General features: G+C 34.4%; 2 protein-coding genes across 2 annotated transcripts; one reads left to right on the top strand and one right to left on the bottom strand.

Annotated features, from left to right (window-relative positions):
* Positions 1 to 1,131: 1,131 nt before the first annotated feature.
* LOC117570197 (uncharacterized) lies at positions 1,132 to 2,600 on the bottom strand. Its single transcript, XM_034251684.2, has 2 exons — positions 1,650 to 2,600; positions 1,132 to 1,584 (listed from the first exon to the last, which is right to left on the bottom strand). Exons 1-2 carry the CDS (start codon positions 1,665 to 1,667, stop codon positions 1,423 to 1,425), a joined length of 180 nt encoding a protein of 59 aa, XP_034107575.1. The 5' UTR covers positions 1,668 to 2,600; the 3' UTR covers positions 1,132 to 1,422.
* A 2,011-nt stretch (positions 2,601 to 4,611) lies between these two features.
* LOC117572150 (uncharacterized) lies at positions 4,612 to 5,258 on the top strand. Its single transcript, XM_034254789.2, has 2 exons — positions 4,612 to 4,668; positions 4,732 to 5,258. The coding sequence occupies exons 1-2, from the start codon at positions 4,612 to 4,614 to the stop codon at positions 5,254 to 5,256; spliced, it is 582 nt and encodes a 193-aa protein (XP_034110680.1). The 3' UTR covers positions 5,257 to 5,258.
* The last annotated feature ends 8,605 nt before the right edge of the window (positions 5,259 to 13,863 follow it).

Genomic DNA, 13,863 nt, shown 5'->3' with positions numbered 1-13,863 from the left:
AATTTCGAACTGCTAAAAATAGTCGAAACCAGAAATGTATTGTGCATATATAAATGATTGCATAATCTAATATAATTCATGATTTGATTCATCGATTTGAAATCCTAGACTCCGAACACAGAATTAGCTATGTAGATTTTTAAACTCTGTGTTCTATGCAGATTAAATTGCTTTGGAATTCGCTCACTACCTCTTCTTCTATATTATATGTCCTTAAATCGAAAACATAAGTAATTATAAGTAGTAATAATAATAAGTAATAAGTAGTAATAATGAACAACGATATTAATGACATGCAAGAAATCATTTTGTTGGATGATAATTGCGTCATTATTTTATGGAATCTTCTGATAAGTAAATAATATATAGAATTCATTTTATTGAAAGAAAAATAAAAATAGAATAAGGTCAACCTATTAAACATTCAATAATGAGTTCTTCTTCAGCTTATTCTGTTTTTAAGTGGCTCTCAATAAAATTAATGTTATATATGTATATTTATCATCGTCTATTCATTTTAATATTTTTGTTGTTTTCAATAAAATTAAATATTTATTATTTATTTATTATTATTCCTCTCCTTACACTTCATTTTATTGTTTTGTTGTACTCAAAAAAGTGGTTGCGGATTTTTCTGGAATGCAGATTTCTAATTTGCTGTATGTATCATATCATTTTGAATAATTTTGATTATTATTATTTCATGATATATTGATTTCATATTTCATAATTCTCTGGCGAAAATTTGACTGTCTCTATAGTGAAAACAACGTATACCAAAAAATGTTTTGTTCTCAGTAGATTTTAATCTGATAGCTCTTGATTAATACTTTCATTAGAGCTAAGAATAATTTTGAAATTATTTTTCTGTTTAAAAATAATTCAAAGATAAACAAATTCCTACGTAAGCTAAAAATAAACGAATTTATACGTAAATTATATTGTAAAATAAGAAAAGTTTCAATAATCTATGTATTTAGCGTTAATTATATAGTGTCAAACCAGAGCTATAAGAGTAACTTTTACTTATTTCTGAAATTGTTTCAATTTTATGTTTTTTCACTGTAAATAGTTTAGCAAGAGAATTAAGGTTGAGTTAGATATAAAATAAAATACACGCTCAAAGACTTCTCTACTTTCAGGCATATATTTCGTTTTTTTTGTGATTTATTTAATTAATTTAGATTTCGTAATTACTCATGTAAAACTGCTGCATTTTTGTGTTTTATATATTTATCCATTTATTTTGTAGCGGTGAACTGAATTTATCTCTAAGGTTGGTGCAGCGCAGTGCCTAGGCTAAAGCGAAGAGGCGAAGTTCCCAGATTATTGTGTGTGCATGTGTGTGCGTGTGTGTGTGTTTGTGGTTTGTACATAGACTAGACAAGACTTGAACAAGTCTGATGAATATGGCTTGAGAGCTTAACCGAGCAGCAGCTTCTTGATCTTCTTCAGCTTGAAGATGGCCTGAGGATCGTGAGGATTGTGGACATCTGACTCGCTGTAGATGTTGTCACCTTGCAGCGTCTCGTCCACGGGCACCGCAGACACCAAAGCCACAGCAGCGAGGCAAAGGAAAACGACCTGCGACGACATGTGAATGGTCAAAGTAAGTAAAAAATACTTGAGATCCCAAAAAGGAAACTCACCAAAACAATGTACTTCATGATGATTGTGTGTGTGTGTGTGTGTGCGGGATATGCGAAGGCAACTTGTTGAGTTGTTTAATTCCAAAATTGACTGCAGCTGTTGGTTACAGCGCTGGTGGCTTTTATATCCGAAAAAAAGCCATTGGCAGTTACCCTTAACTCATGATAATGTCATATGTAAACTGCATATGGTGCGTCTTCGCCGATACATAAACAAAGGCGCATTAATAAACGAGTCCGGTAAACAAAAAGATGAAGAAAAAACCAAAAATCGAAAACCAAAAGAAAAACTCGCAAAAATTGCAAATGACTTCGATGCGAGATACGAGTTGAAGTCGACGTTAAAGTCTTTTAGCCCTGCTGGGCGTCCATCAGTCTATATGCTTATCGCAAATATTATAAGGTGAAGCAGCATCAGAAACTTGTCTGCAGCTGTAATTGTTTGCATTAGCTAAACAAAAGAAGTCTCTGCCACTGAAGAAGTCAAGCCGCTGATTAAATGTCACCTCATACTCTATAAGAAAACACTAGAAGAGTTGTATAACTCCAAAAGTTTACAAGTGCAATGCTTAAGGCGCATCTGCTAGTTTATCACTCTACCACGTAACAGCATCTGAAGGTTATGTCAACATATATATCACATATACAACTCGTTTGGAAATCGGTCAACGGAGCAGCTCAATTGATAAATAGTCAATTCCCCGACTCCACCTTAAACACACGGAAGATGCGATAGTACAGCGAACAAATTTGCGAAAGTTAAACAATGATATTCAAATTAAAATATTTCCATTCCCTTTCTATCGTTGGGGGTCTGTTAATCAAATAACTCGTATCATCATCGCGCAGCATCTTCAAGAACATTCACAAAGTTGACTCAAATAACTCACACGATGCCATAAAATGAATCTGGTCAGCAGCAACAATAAATATTTAGCACTTCTAATAGCCATCACAGCAAACGATTCAAAACGTTAAATCAATATAAAAGATTAAATTGGAATGGGATGGGATGAGTTGGGCGTTACTACTACGATGATGAAGACTACTAATAACAATAAATACAATAAGATAGAGGTCAACATGTGACTTAATTTCTTATGTATTATAGTTTAAGTTTTATTATAGATACCAAAGTTATTTTTCAAACAACATTTGCATAATAAGCGTTGACAAATGCAGTGCACTTTGAGGTGAGGACGACGACGATGAATTGATTAAGTCGGAAGTAAATGAATGATTTTTGATAAGCTAGCATATTGAAAATGCATAGACAATCGTGAGTCAGCATATTTGTGAGACATGTTAGCTGAATGTATCAGAGTGTGAGATAAGTCCAAGTATTTATGCAAATGTCTCCACTGGACCTCTCCAAACACAAAAAAAGTTGCCACACTCTGCGATCGCACAAAAATGCTTTGGCTTATTGTCGGATGATTAGACAACAAATTACAAGCATATTACGAGTACAGTCAAAAATCCTTTTGATGGACATCGAAGTTCAGCTTAACCTTCTAAGCCCCAAGAATATTTTGAGGCACCCATGATATAATTTGCACTTTGTAAGTTATTTTAGTTACCATATATTTGTCAGTTGGAAATAAGCATAGAATATTTAATATTTGAATATTGCCGACTGCCAACTATAATTCAAGTGACTTCTCTTTTTTAGATAATTACAAGTATGAAAAGTACAGTCGAGTGTGCTCGAATGTGAGATACCCGCTACCCTTTTTCAATAAAATCAGAACAGTGCGGTATTAATTTTAAAATATACCAAATTAATATACCACAAAAATACTGAAAATATACAAAATGTCATTTTTGGTATATCGATACAGTACTACATTAAGAATATATCTTAGAATGCAAAATATACAAAATTGTCAGGAGAGACCTTATTACAGTAGGCGTTTTTCTTCAATAACTTCGACAACTTTTATCTGATCGCAATCAAGTTTTGGTATCCACCAAAATTACTCTCATTATTCTGTAAAAGTGCCGTAAAAAAAAAATAATATCTTTATCTTTTATAGTCTCTGAGATGTAGGTGTAGGTGTACGGACGGACAGACAGACAGACGGACAAACAACTTAAAAGCATCTCGCTATCTTGGGTATTAGATTAAAGTTAAATTAAGCAAATTATTTGTTATAAGGCAACAAAATTTCCCTGCTATATTACTTAAACTTCATAGAAAAAGTTTCGAAGAAGTAAAGGCAGTCTTCACTGTAGCTAAATATTTTGATCGAGTCATACCCATCGACATCGAAGTCGACATCGTCACCGGTCTCATCGCTGTGTCGTCGATTCGTCTGCCAGTCCAACTATTCGATGTCATTGTTAACCCGTTTTTTATGCCCATGGGCAACTCAATTAGCTCGTAAATTATAGTAGCTCGACAAAAGGGCGTGGCTGCATCCCACATGTGTGTGTGTGTGTTTGATGTGTTAACTATGGGATTGCAATTTGTTTACAACCTGCCGCCTCCAACTCTCACTCTCTTTGTCTTTGCCTAAGATAAATTTACACGGGTAAGCGACGAGTTATTTGCACATGTTGACAATTTGAAGATTGTTAAATGAATGAAGATTGTGCAAAATGGCTGGAAATTTCGGTTGGTTGATATATAGGCATAAACATGCGTAACAGTCCGTTATATATCTTCAAATGATGCGCAAATGTGGGTTAAAAGCCTTGTAACCTTGACCTCATTAGAAAGAACACACATGCTGAACGCATTTAAATTATAGACTAATTTTTTAACTGCCCTCAAACACACACACCGAAAATACAAAAGAGGTTGATAAGAATCTGGGAAGCTCGATGAAGCGATCAGTAAACAGTAAACCATTAACTCAGGCGACGTGGTGTGACTTTAACTACAATATTTATCCAAAATTCATTCATTTGAAACTTCAGTTCGTTATAGTTTGCTATTATATTAGATGTGGGGAACTCAATGCATACATATAAACTTCTATTTCTATTCACCTGGACTAAACTTTGCGTCCTCGGCGTAAGTTGGAATTGTGTTTGATAGTTATATCTACCATATAAATATTTATGATCATTTGTTTAGCTCAACCTTCAGTACGATGAATTCTATTCAAAGTCTTTTGTTCCCAATGATATCTTTGTCAGCTATAGCGTTGAAAATATGGAGGAACTCAACTATAATATGACTGTGAGGGAACAATTTCCTGGCAAATTGTTAATGCATGTCTTTGCTCGCCGGTTGGATAATGTTCCAGGCGGATCGAAGACCGTGGAGATGATAAAAATGAAGAATTTAGATTTCTGTAAAACACTCGAGTCGCTGCGCAATTTAACCTTAGATGATCTACAAGGGGAATCCTTAATGCCATCGACATTTTTGATGTCCTGTCCGTTGACACCGGGTTTCTATTATGTGGATCATGGATCTATTGATGTCAACTTGTTTCCACTGCGCCTTGAGGATGGCAGATATTTGGTGCAATTCGAATTGATTCAGGTCTACGATGAGGTCATCAAATTACTCAATTGTAAAATCAAATTAAGAAAGAAGAAAAGTGAAGAGCCACATAAAAAGGAGGATTTATTCTCCTCAGAGGAGAAAACTTAGAAAGATAATACTTACACAACAAAGATTAATGTATTTACATTCTAATAGAGTATTACTGTACCCACTATATTATCCGGCTTGCTTTTTGGATATCTTGTTTAACCACTGGATGAGTTGTAATTTATAGGGAAGATAGCTGGAATCAAGCGCTGGACTTGAACTAAAAACACAGTTTTAACTAAGTAAGTAAAAGCACAGATATAAATTATGCGAAAGCGGAGCACAGGCAAAACTTGAATACGAATATGTATCTGATAAATCATACCAAAAAAAGAAGAATCTCCATGCACGGGACCATAAATTTAAGTACGAGTATTTTTATTGCAGTTCGCCTGTTTGTACCAACAAATAGCAAGTGCAAACAACAACAACAACAGTCAACTAAAGTAGCAGCAGCAACAGTAGCAGAAGCAGAAGCTGCGACAACAACAGCAACATCAACAACAACAAAAAGAAATAAATGTAAAGGGGGTTCGGTCTTAAGCCGCAAAGTACAGTGAAAGTGACGTAATGCGGCGATGTGTTTGGCAAATATAAAAAGAAAATAAAAGCATTAAACGGCGACAACAAAGTAACGAAAAAAGAAGAAGAAGCAACAGCAGCGGAAACAGCGGAGGTAGAAGAAGCAGCAGCAACAACAACGAATACAAAACTGACCATTGATACGGACATTGGCTGCTTTACTCTCCATCTACATGTAATCTGTGTGTTGTCCGTGGTTGTTGTCTTCACTTTTTTCTCACGCACACACATGCAATTTGTACATGCATCGTACGTCGCATCGTCTGTGTGTGTGGTTTGCATTTATTTACTTCATCTGGTTTGTTGGTCCTCTTCTTCTTTTTGATTTTGCTTTTGTTTTTGCTGCTACACTTACAATTCAATGTCAAACTTGATTCGCTTTCTTTGTGCTTGTATTACGACATAAACTAAAAAACAAAAAAATAAAAACTAAAAAACCAAGAAGACGAAGAAGAAGTAATTACAGCAAACCGCAGTATTTATGTAACCGGTTTTTTGAGTTTGCAATTCAATGCAGTTTCAATATTATTTTTAGGCTGCTGGCTGCACCTCTTGACCTTGGATATTCTGTACATACATATGTACATACATACATAGATCGTAGTCAGTGGCCATCTCTGTGGTCAAGCTCATGCATTATGCAGCGCAGCTGAATGTTCATCAATTTTTATGGTTTATATAAGTAAAGTAAGGTATTTAAGGGACGGCAGCCCATAATCATTACACGACTGCTAAACGATCTAGGCGTGCCAGCAGATTGCATCCAGATAGATCCAGTTTTTTTTCACTCAAGAGTGCCCAGAGTATATATAAAAATAATTTGTAGAAAAAGTGCAGTAAAAAGTTTTGGTAACACTATTAGGAAAGACAAAAGGACATTTGCTTTTGTAAGTGTTTATACAAAGCTACTCAACAGTTAAAATTAATGACAAAATAATGTAAAGAGCATAATAAATAATTTTTAGCGTAAAACTGATTTACACAAAACCTCATAAAGTTGTGCAATATTTTTAATTTAAATTGGATACAAATTGAAAAAAATAGGAAAAAGAGTAGTATTTTTTGTAGTACTTATTAATTTAGTATTTTTTTTTAAATGTGCATAAAGCTTAAGCATGTTTTTTCATTCATATTGATGAACAACGATCAGCTTCATCACATTTAAATTCAGGGTTTATGTTATGCTTTTGCCTTGTAAGCTCTCAATAGCTTTAACATATTTGTTATTAAACAAAACGTATTGTGTATACGATTGATTTCAAAGATCAATGTTAAGTGATGTAATAAAAGAATGTTCACACTAGTAGACAAATAATGTTTTATTTTTTTTTATCTTTACCTGTGTGTGTGTGTTGACTTAGCACACGTCAATGAGCAAGTTATATTCTAGAGGTTGGATTATGTTATGAGTATAATGAAGATGTTCTAACCGAATGTGAGCAATTTGGTCAGTAATATTGAAATTGTGGTGTGCTTGTGTGTGTGTGCTTTTGGTATTTTTTCATGGCAAAAGTGTTTTTAGATAAAATGCAAATTCCCGTTAATTGAACGCCAAACAGTGAGCACTGAGAGCACTGAAATATAAAAACAAAGTCGGGTTTGAAAAATCAATTAGCAGCATAAAATACTTTTGGCCGTGTCGCGGGGACTTGGTTGTTTTGTTACTAACACACACACACACACATAGAGTGACTGCGTCTGTCGCTAGCATCAGCGGGGCAGCAGCCTTTCCTCCCACACTCCTCCTCCTCCTCCCCCGTTAACGTGCAAATATCGAGCGAACTGTGGGAGCAACGAAAAACCGCAGCTGCTGCTTTAAATTTATGCCAGCGCGGCATTAGGAGCGTAGTTTGCGGTAGCTGCAACATTGCAATTGGCGAGGCGGTGCGCGGCGTGGGGGCGTGGCATATTGGTTAGGTATTTGGTAAGAACACAATATACAACAAAGTGAAATGCAAGAAATCACGGCCTTAGTTGTGGACCAGCGCACCACAAAGCAACAAAAGCAGAAAAAAAAGTAAAAACAAAAAAATAGAAACGCTTTTATGAATATTTATAACTCAATGGAGCATGAAAAAGTTTTGCAGGGCTTTATGCAACGCATGTACCATGCACACAAGTATCTTTCTCTATTCACATACATGCACACATACATATGTATATGTTATCGATAGTCCGAAAAATAGAAAATAAAAGTTGTGCTTTTATAAAAGTTGACACAATTTGAACGGTGATTTTAAGTTCACTTCAAAAAGTTGTTAAGTGTGAGCACAGTAACGAGTATTTTAATTACCAAAGCAATTAAAAAAGAATACGTAATAAATTTAAATAAGTTTAAAACTAAGTTTTGCTCTTATAATCAATAGTATAAGTTGGCCCACTTATAATGGAGATTTTAATTGATGTAAACAATGTTATGAGCTTATATATTAATTACGTATTTTGTAGTTTAATGGTCACACTATAACCAGTATTTTAATTACTTACGCATTTAGTAAATTCATCTCAATTATTTAAATTTATAGTTCAGTTGACAGCTTTGAATGGCATAATATTTTAAATAGTGCATTTCGTTTAATATAAAAATTATGCAATGCATTTTTACCCACTTCTAGTTTTAAACTTTTTTTTTATGGTGTAAAATCAAATATTGATCTTTTCTTTAGCTTCGAAGTGCGATTGACACGTGCCATTGCTAGCGCCATCTAGCGGTCGTTGCATGCAAATTGCAAAATCAGTGCGTGACTTGTGAGATTAAAATGGCGAAACTTGAGAAAATCACTTTTCTAAAAAAAGTGAGCAACAAAAAATTTTGCACTAAGTATAACAATATTTGAAGCCATTGTTCGTTGTTTTTTTTTCTTTACTTTTGATTAAATGCCCTTGAAGGTTACGCACATGACACATGTAATGCCCCCAAACAATGGTCAATGGCCAATGGGTCGCTAATCATGTCGTCAATTTACAAGAGGGGCTAATAGCAAAATAATTTCGAATACTTTTATCGCACTGTAACAATTGACCAGTCGTAACTTTTATGCGTTGACCATATTTCATATTTGTTTCTTTTTTTTTGTGTTCGTATTTACAGTTCACAAAAGCTCGCTTGTGTTGCCAATTTGACAACAATGATAATGATCACTATAAAAAAACATTAGCAAAAAGCGGTGAATTGTTAAAGGCAAAGAGTGGGAAATGTTACGCTTCCCCTCACTTTTATTTAATCAATATTGCTCGCTACTTGGAATAATTAATGTATAATTTAAATATTCTTGATCAGCCGAGACGATGTGGCCATATCAGTATGTCTGTTTGAACGGCTTAGTCTGTAATTTTTTTTGACAGCATTTGTAATTTAAATGTACCAAATATAAATTTTAGTATTTTTCAGTATATTAATTCGATTTATTTAAACGCTAATACAGCTTTGTTTTGATTAATATCTAGTACTAAATATACGTGTCAGTATATTTCAGTATTTATTCGGTACATTAGTTCATTATCACTCTACCAATATACATTCTATTATATTTCAACATTTATTCGGTATATTAATTTGGCACAATAAATATGAAATTTCAGTATTTTAATTCGATACATTTAAACACTAGTACCGCTTTGTTTTGATTAAAATGTAGTTGTTCACAAATATACCAAATATACGTGTTGGTATATTTTAGTATTTTTTCGGCACTTTAGTTCATCATGACTATACCAATATACATTCTATTATATTTCAGCATTTATTCGGTATATTAATTTGGCACAATAAATATACATTTCAGTATATTTCAGTATTTATTCAGTATGTTCATTCGATACATTTAAACACTAATACCGCTTTGTTTTGATTAAAATGTGGCAGTTCACAAATATACCAAATATACGTGTTGGTATATTTCAGTATTTATTCGGTATACTGCTTAATTTTTAATGAGAATGGATAGAGATTTTCTTATATGTCTCTTCGCTTATACAAAAAATGTTAAAGACAATTCAATATAATAGCGAAGATTTCCAACTAACAATAAGGCTAATTGTCAGCAATTCACCTTGTGCTGTTAAATTTGAATTTCATATAAAATTTTAGTATAATTGTCGGCCCGCAAATTCGTTCTTACTACTTTTGCCAAAAAGTTCTATATCCGATCGTTTAAAACTCTGATTTTTTATAGCTAAGATGCAGATTTAGTATTTCGAATTGGTGTTAGTATTAAGAGAGACATAAATGCCAAGTAGATGTCTTAGTTGTTGCAGATATCCTGAACGAGGTCGAAGGCGACGACTTTGTTAATGTGCATCCTCCCGACATATACAGAGCAACTACTCCGAAGGAGGAAATTAGTTCAGCGCCACTCGAAATGAGGCAGTTAAACGTCGCTGTCCACCAAAGACCACAAACCGCTGCGAGCCTCGCCAAAAACTACAATCTAGACATTTGCCGTTTGCTACTTACAACAACTGCACTTACACACACACACACACACACACACACACATAGAGAGTAGTTGTGTGCCCGGCACTTGTTTTTTATGGCCTTTGGGGAGTGGAGCAAGTGGAGCAAGACATGGATCCTGGACATTTGAAGATGATGTAGTGCGGACATAAACATAAATAATGGCAATGCGCAGTTATTACTTTCTTCATCTTCATCTTTTGCTTGCAGCGTCCTTCTCCTCCCCCTCCTTCTCCTCCAACTTGCAGCTCTCTTCTCTCTCACTTAATCTTAGGCGCTTCGTCGTCCTTGCTGCAGCGCATCCTCGCGAACATTAAAATTAAATGTGAGTGGCGAGAGGGCGTCGAATGGATGCATTTTTTAATTGCATTCTAGGCAGCTGGTTGGCTCGCTGGCTGCTGGCTCCATTCCAAATTGGTAAGTCGCATCCCACTAATAGGTTAATTGCATTTTAAGGCAACTCTCTAGCGAGTGATTTATGACAGCAGCAAATTGACAAACGATTGCAGTCTAATGGAAATGTTATGCATACGCCATGTAGTACATTGCTTTATTAATATTCATTTCGTGCTCTCTCAATGGCAAGTGCCACGATCCAAACAAACAAATAAAAGTGCGCGTTCCATGATTTGCAACTTCAAAAGTTAAAGCAGCGACTCTTGTTGAGCCTAAAGCTCGAGCTGCAGCTGAGAAGGAGCTGCGATGCAATGCAAATGGTTATTCCATGTCCTGAGCAAGTCATTGCCATGCATTAACAAAAGAGAACACACATGCAGGAGCGCAGTAGACATAATAACTACTATGGACTACTATGGACTACAGCCAAATATAAACAATAAAGTGTGCCACGATAGACGGGTTGCACATTCGGGTAAGGGAAGGAAAGGGGAAGGGGGCAACGCACTTGCCGCTAATGCACCAAAAACTGCGCCCAACGCTCCGCTTCTCTTCTCTTCTCCACTCGCTCCTTAACCACTCTGGCTCCTTTGTGCAGTTTACTTAACAATATTTCGCATTGTTGTTGAGACGTTGCAGGTGTTTGCTCAAGCATATCAAAAATATATGCGACTATGCCTAAGATGCAAGAACACACACATATGCACCCACCCACACACACAAACACACGTGCATGCAAGGACCAGAGCAAGAATGCAAGGCAACTTTAAGGTTCGCCTTTGCTGAGAAGATACCCTGTAAACGGTATCAGCTTAATCATGTATCATTAATATCATGTTGCGATATTAAGCTAAAGTTTGCTATTTTATTTAATTTATAAACTTGTAAAATTAAACATTAAAAATAAAAGGAAATAAAAGTAAAAGATTTACATACTTTAACAAAGATTACCATGCTTTTTACTTTATTTATTTTATAAACCTGGAAGTACAACCAAAAATTTAATCTAAAATAAACTGAAATACAAATTAAGTTCCAATAATTAGTACAAAATTCTTCAGCTTAAAAACTTTGAGGTCTTAAAAAATATATTAAAGCAATCAACCTATGTCACTATAAAAATGTTCTTTAAATAAGATTTCAATCTTGAGAATCTTGTTCAAAGATTAAATATTTCTCAAATTCCAGAACTTTGATAATGCTTTTTAAGAAACACAATATTCTTATTTATTTGGAATTTTTATTCTGATTTAAATTTTGACTTATTTATAAACTTGAAATAAGAGTTCAGGTTTTAATTTAGAAAGTGTCCAAGATAGAATTATTGTTGAATGATGATCTTGACTTTAGAATTTAACTTCTGGATTGAGTTTTGACTTAAATTCTTGATATTAGAACTTTTTCTGGATTGAGTTTTTACTTACATTTTTTTTTAAATAATTTTGGTCAACAATTTTGACAATAAAGCTTTTTGTCTGTTCATTATTAATTAGACTTTGAAATCCTAAGCTAACATTAAATGTATATGCATTAGTTATCATTTATTTAGTTAGTTTTTTGTTTAATACTAATTTTATACATTACTTTATATTTACTACTATTGCATCAAATTGAATATTCTTTTTATTTTCACCATAATACTATAGAAGTTAATAAAATATATTTTAATATAAGTTTCAACTCTTAAAGTTCTGCAGTAGAAAACCCGAGGATAACTTGTTGGCATAACCCAAAAATCGGCCACAATATGCTGCCACTTGCCACATGAACAGAAGGACTTGCCTACTAGTAGTTTTGCCAGCTGGATGGATTGGATGGCTTGTGCCTGGGCCTCGGCTTGTCTTAATTATGAGTTACTTTTGTGCATGCATTTTCTTAGTTGCCTTGCTATTTTCTCATTTTGTGAGGCCGTCGCCTCCAACTTTCCCTTCGCTGCCCTTTCTCCAAAGTCTGCCTTGTTGTGCAATGTTTTTTTTGTGTGCACCTTAAATCAAGTGAGGGTCGCTGAAGAAGTAGAAAGGAAGGAGAGGGGGAAAGAACACAGGCAATTGGTTGGTCTTGTGTTTGCCTTTTGGCCACAATGGGTTGCTCGCTTCACTCACTACGTGGGCACAACAAAGCAGACAAGTCGCCTGTTGGCGTTTGCCGCATGCTGTCGCAGTAGCACGAAGCAGGCCACCATCATCATCAGAAGCAGCAGCAGCAACAGAAGCTGGAGCAGAAGCTGTGTCAGATAGGTAGACAAGGACAACGACAGCTGCTTATGCTGTGTAATTCCGCGTAAAACGCACAAAGGGACCTTAACTTGGGTTACCCTTTCCGAGTGGCAATGGCTGCCTGACACCTGCCATTGTTCAAAAAAATACAATAGACAATCGCAGCGTTTTAAATGAAACACAGTCCGTAAAGAGGCAGAGGGTGAAAGAAGAGGGCAGCCAGAGATGATTACAAATTGTATTAAATATGTAAATTATTACTTATAATATAGAAGATATTAATATTGATTTCTGTTGATCATTCTTTAAAAGAGCAAAATGTACCACACACTTTCATTCTAAAAAGAAAACCATCGAAACGGTGTGACCATTTATAAAGAAATCGATTACTATCATAACAAAGAGTGAATGCAAAATATCGATAATTTAAATGACAGATATGATATCGATAAAGCGAAGAGTCAAACAGAAAACTAGTAACGAAATCGAAACGAACCTAATTAAATTTAATCGTCATAGAAATAAAGTTATAAAAACTTATTATTTCATTTAAGTGTTTTTCTATGTTGAGACATTACACATTTATGTATAGGCAAAATTCCTCAAATACTTGTTTTTATTTTCTTGTTAAGCGGTTTAAAGTTATCTTACTAAGAACTGTAATTTAACACGTCTATAAATCTTTAAACAATCGTCAAATTTTGAAAAGTACTTGTTAAAACAAACCTGTAAAGGCGTAGATATGTGGGAGATGTCTTTTTAACTTTGTTAGGTCATAAAAGTATTCAAGCATGGGAAAAGTAAGCATAGTACTAAGCTATGGTTCATTAATAACAATTTTAAATTATTAAACATATTTTTCAATTTAGAATTTATAGTTTCTATGCTTAATGTAATATGTATAACCCGAAATTCATGTAATTACTTAATAGGTTTCATTACATTAATTTAAATTAAACGAAAATACTTTTTTCACTGTTTACTGCCCAGTTAAGTTTAAAATAAATAAAAAATATA

The sequence above is a fragment of the Drosophila albomicans genome, chromosome 3 (assembly GCF_009650485.2).
Source record: "Drosophila albomicans strain 15112-1751.03 chromosome 3, ASM965048v2, whole genome shotgun sequence".
In the NCBI taxonomy this organism is placed as follows: domain Eukaryota; kingdom Metazoa; phylum Arthropoda; class Insecta; order Diptera; family Drosophilidae; genus Drosophila; species Drosophila albomicans.
The sequence above is the reverse complement of the archived record's forward strand: the minus strand, read 5'-3'. Positions and strand labels throughout refer to the sequence as shown.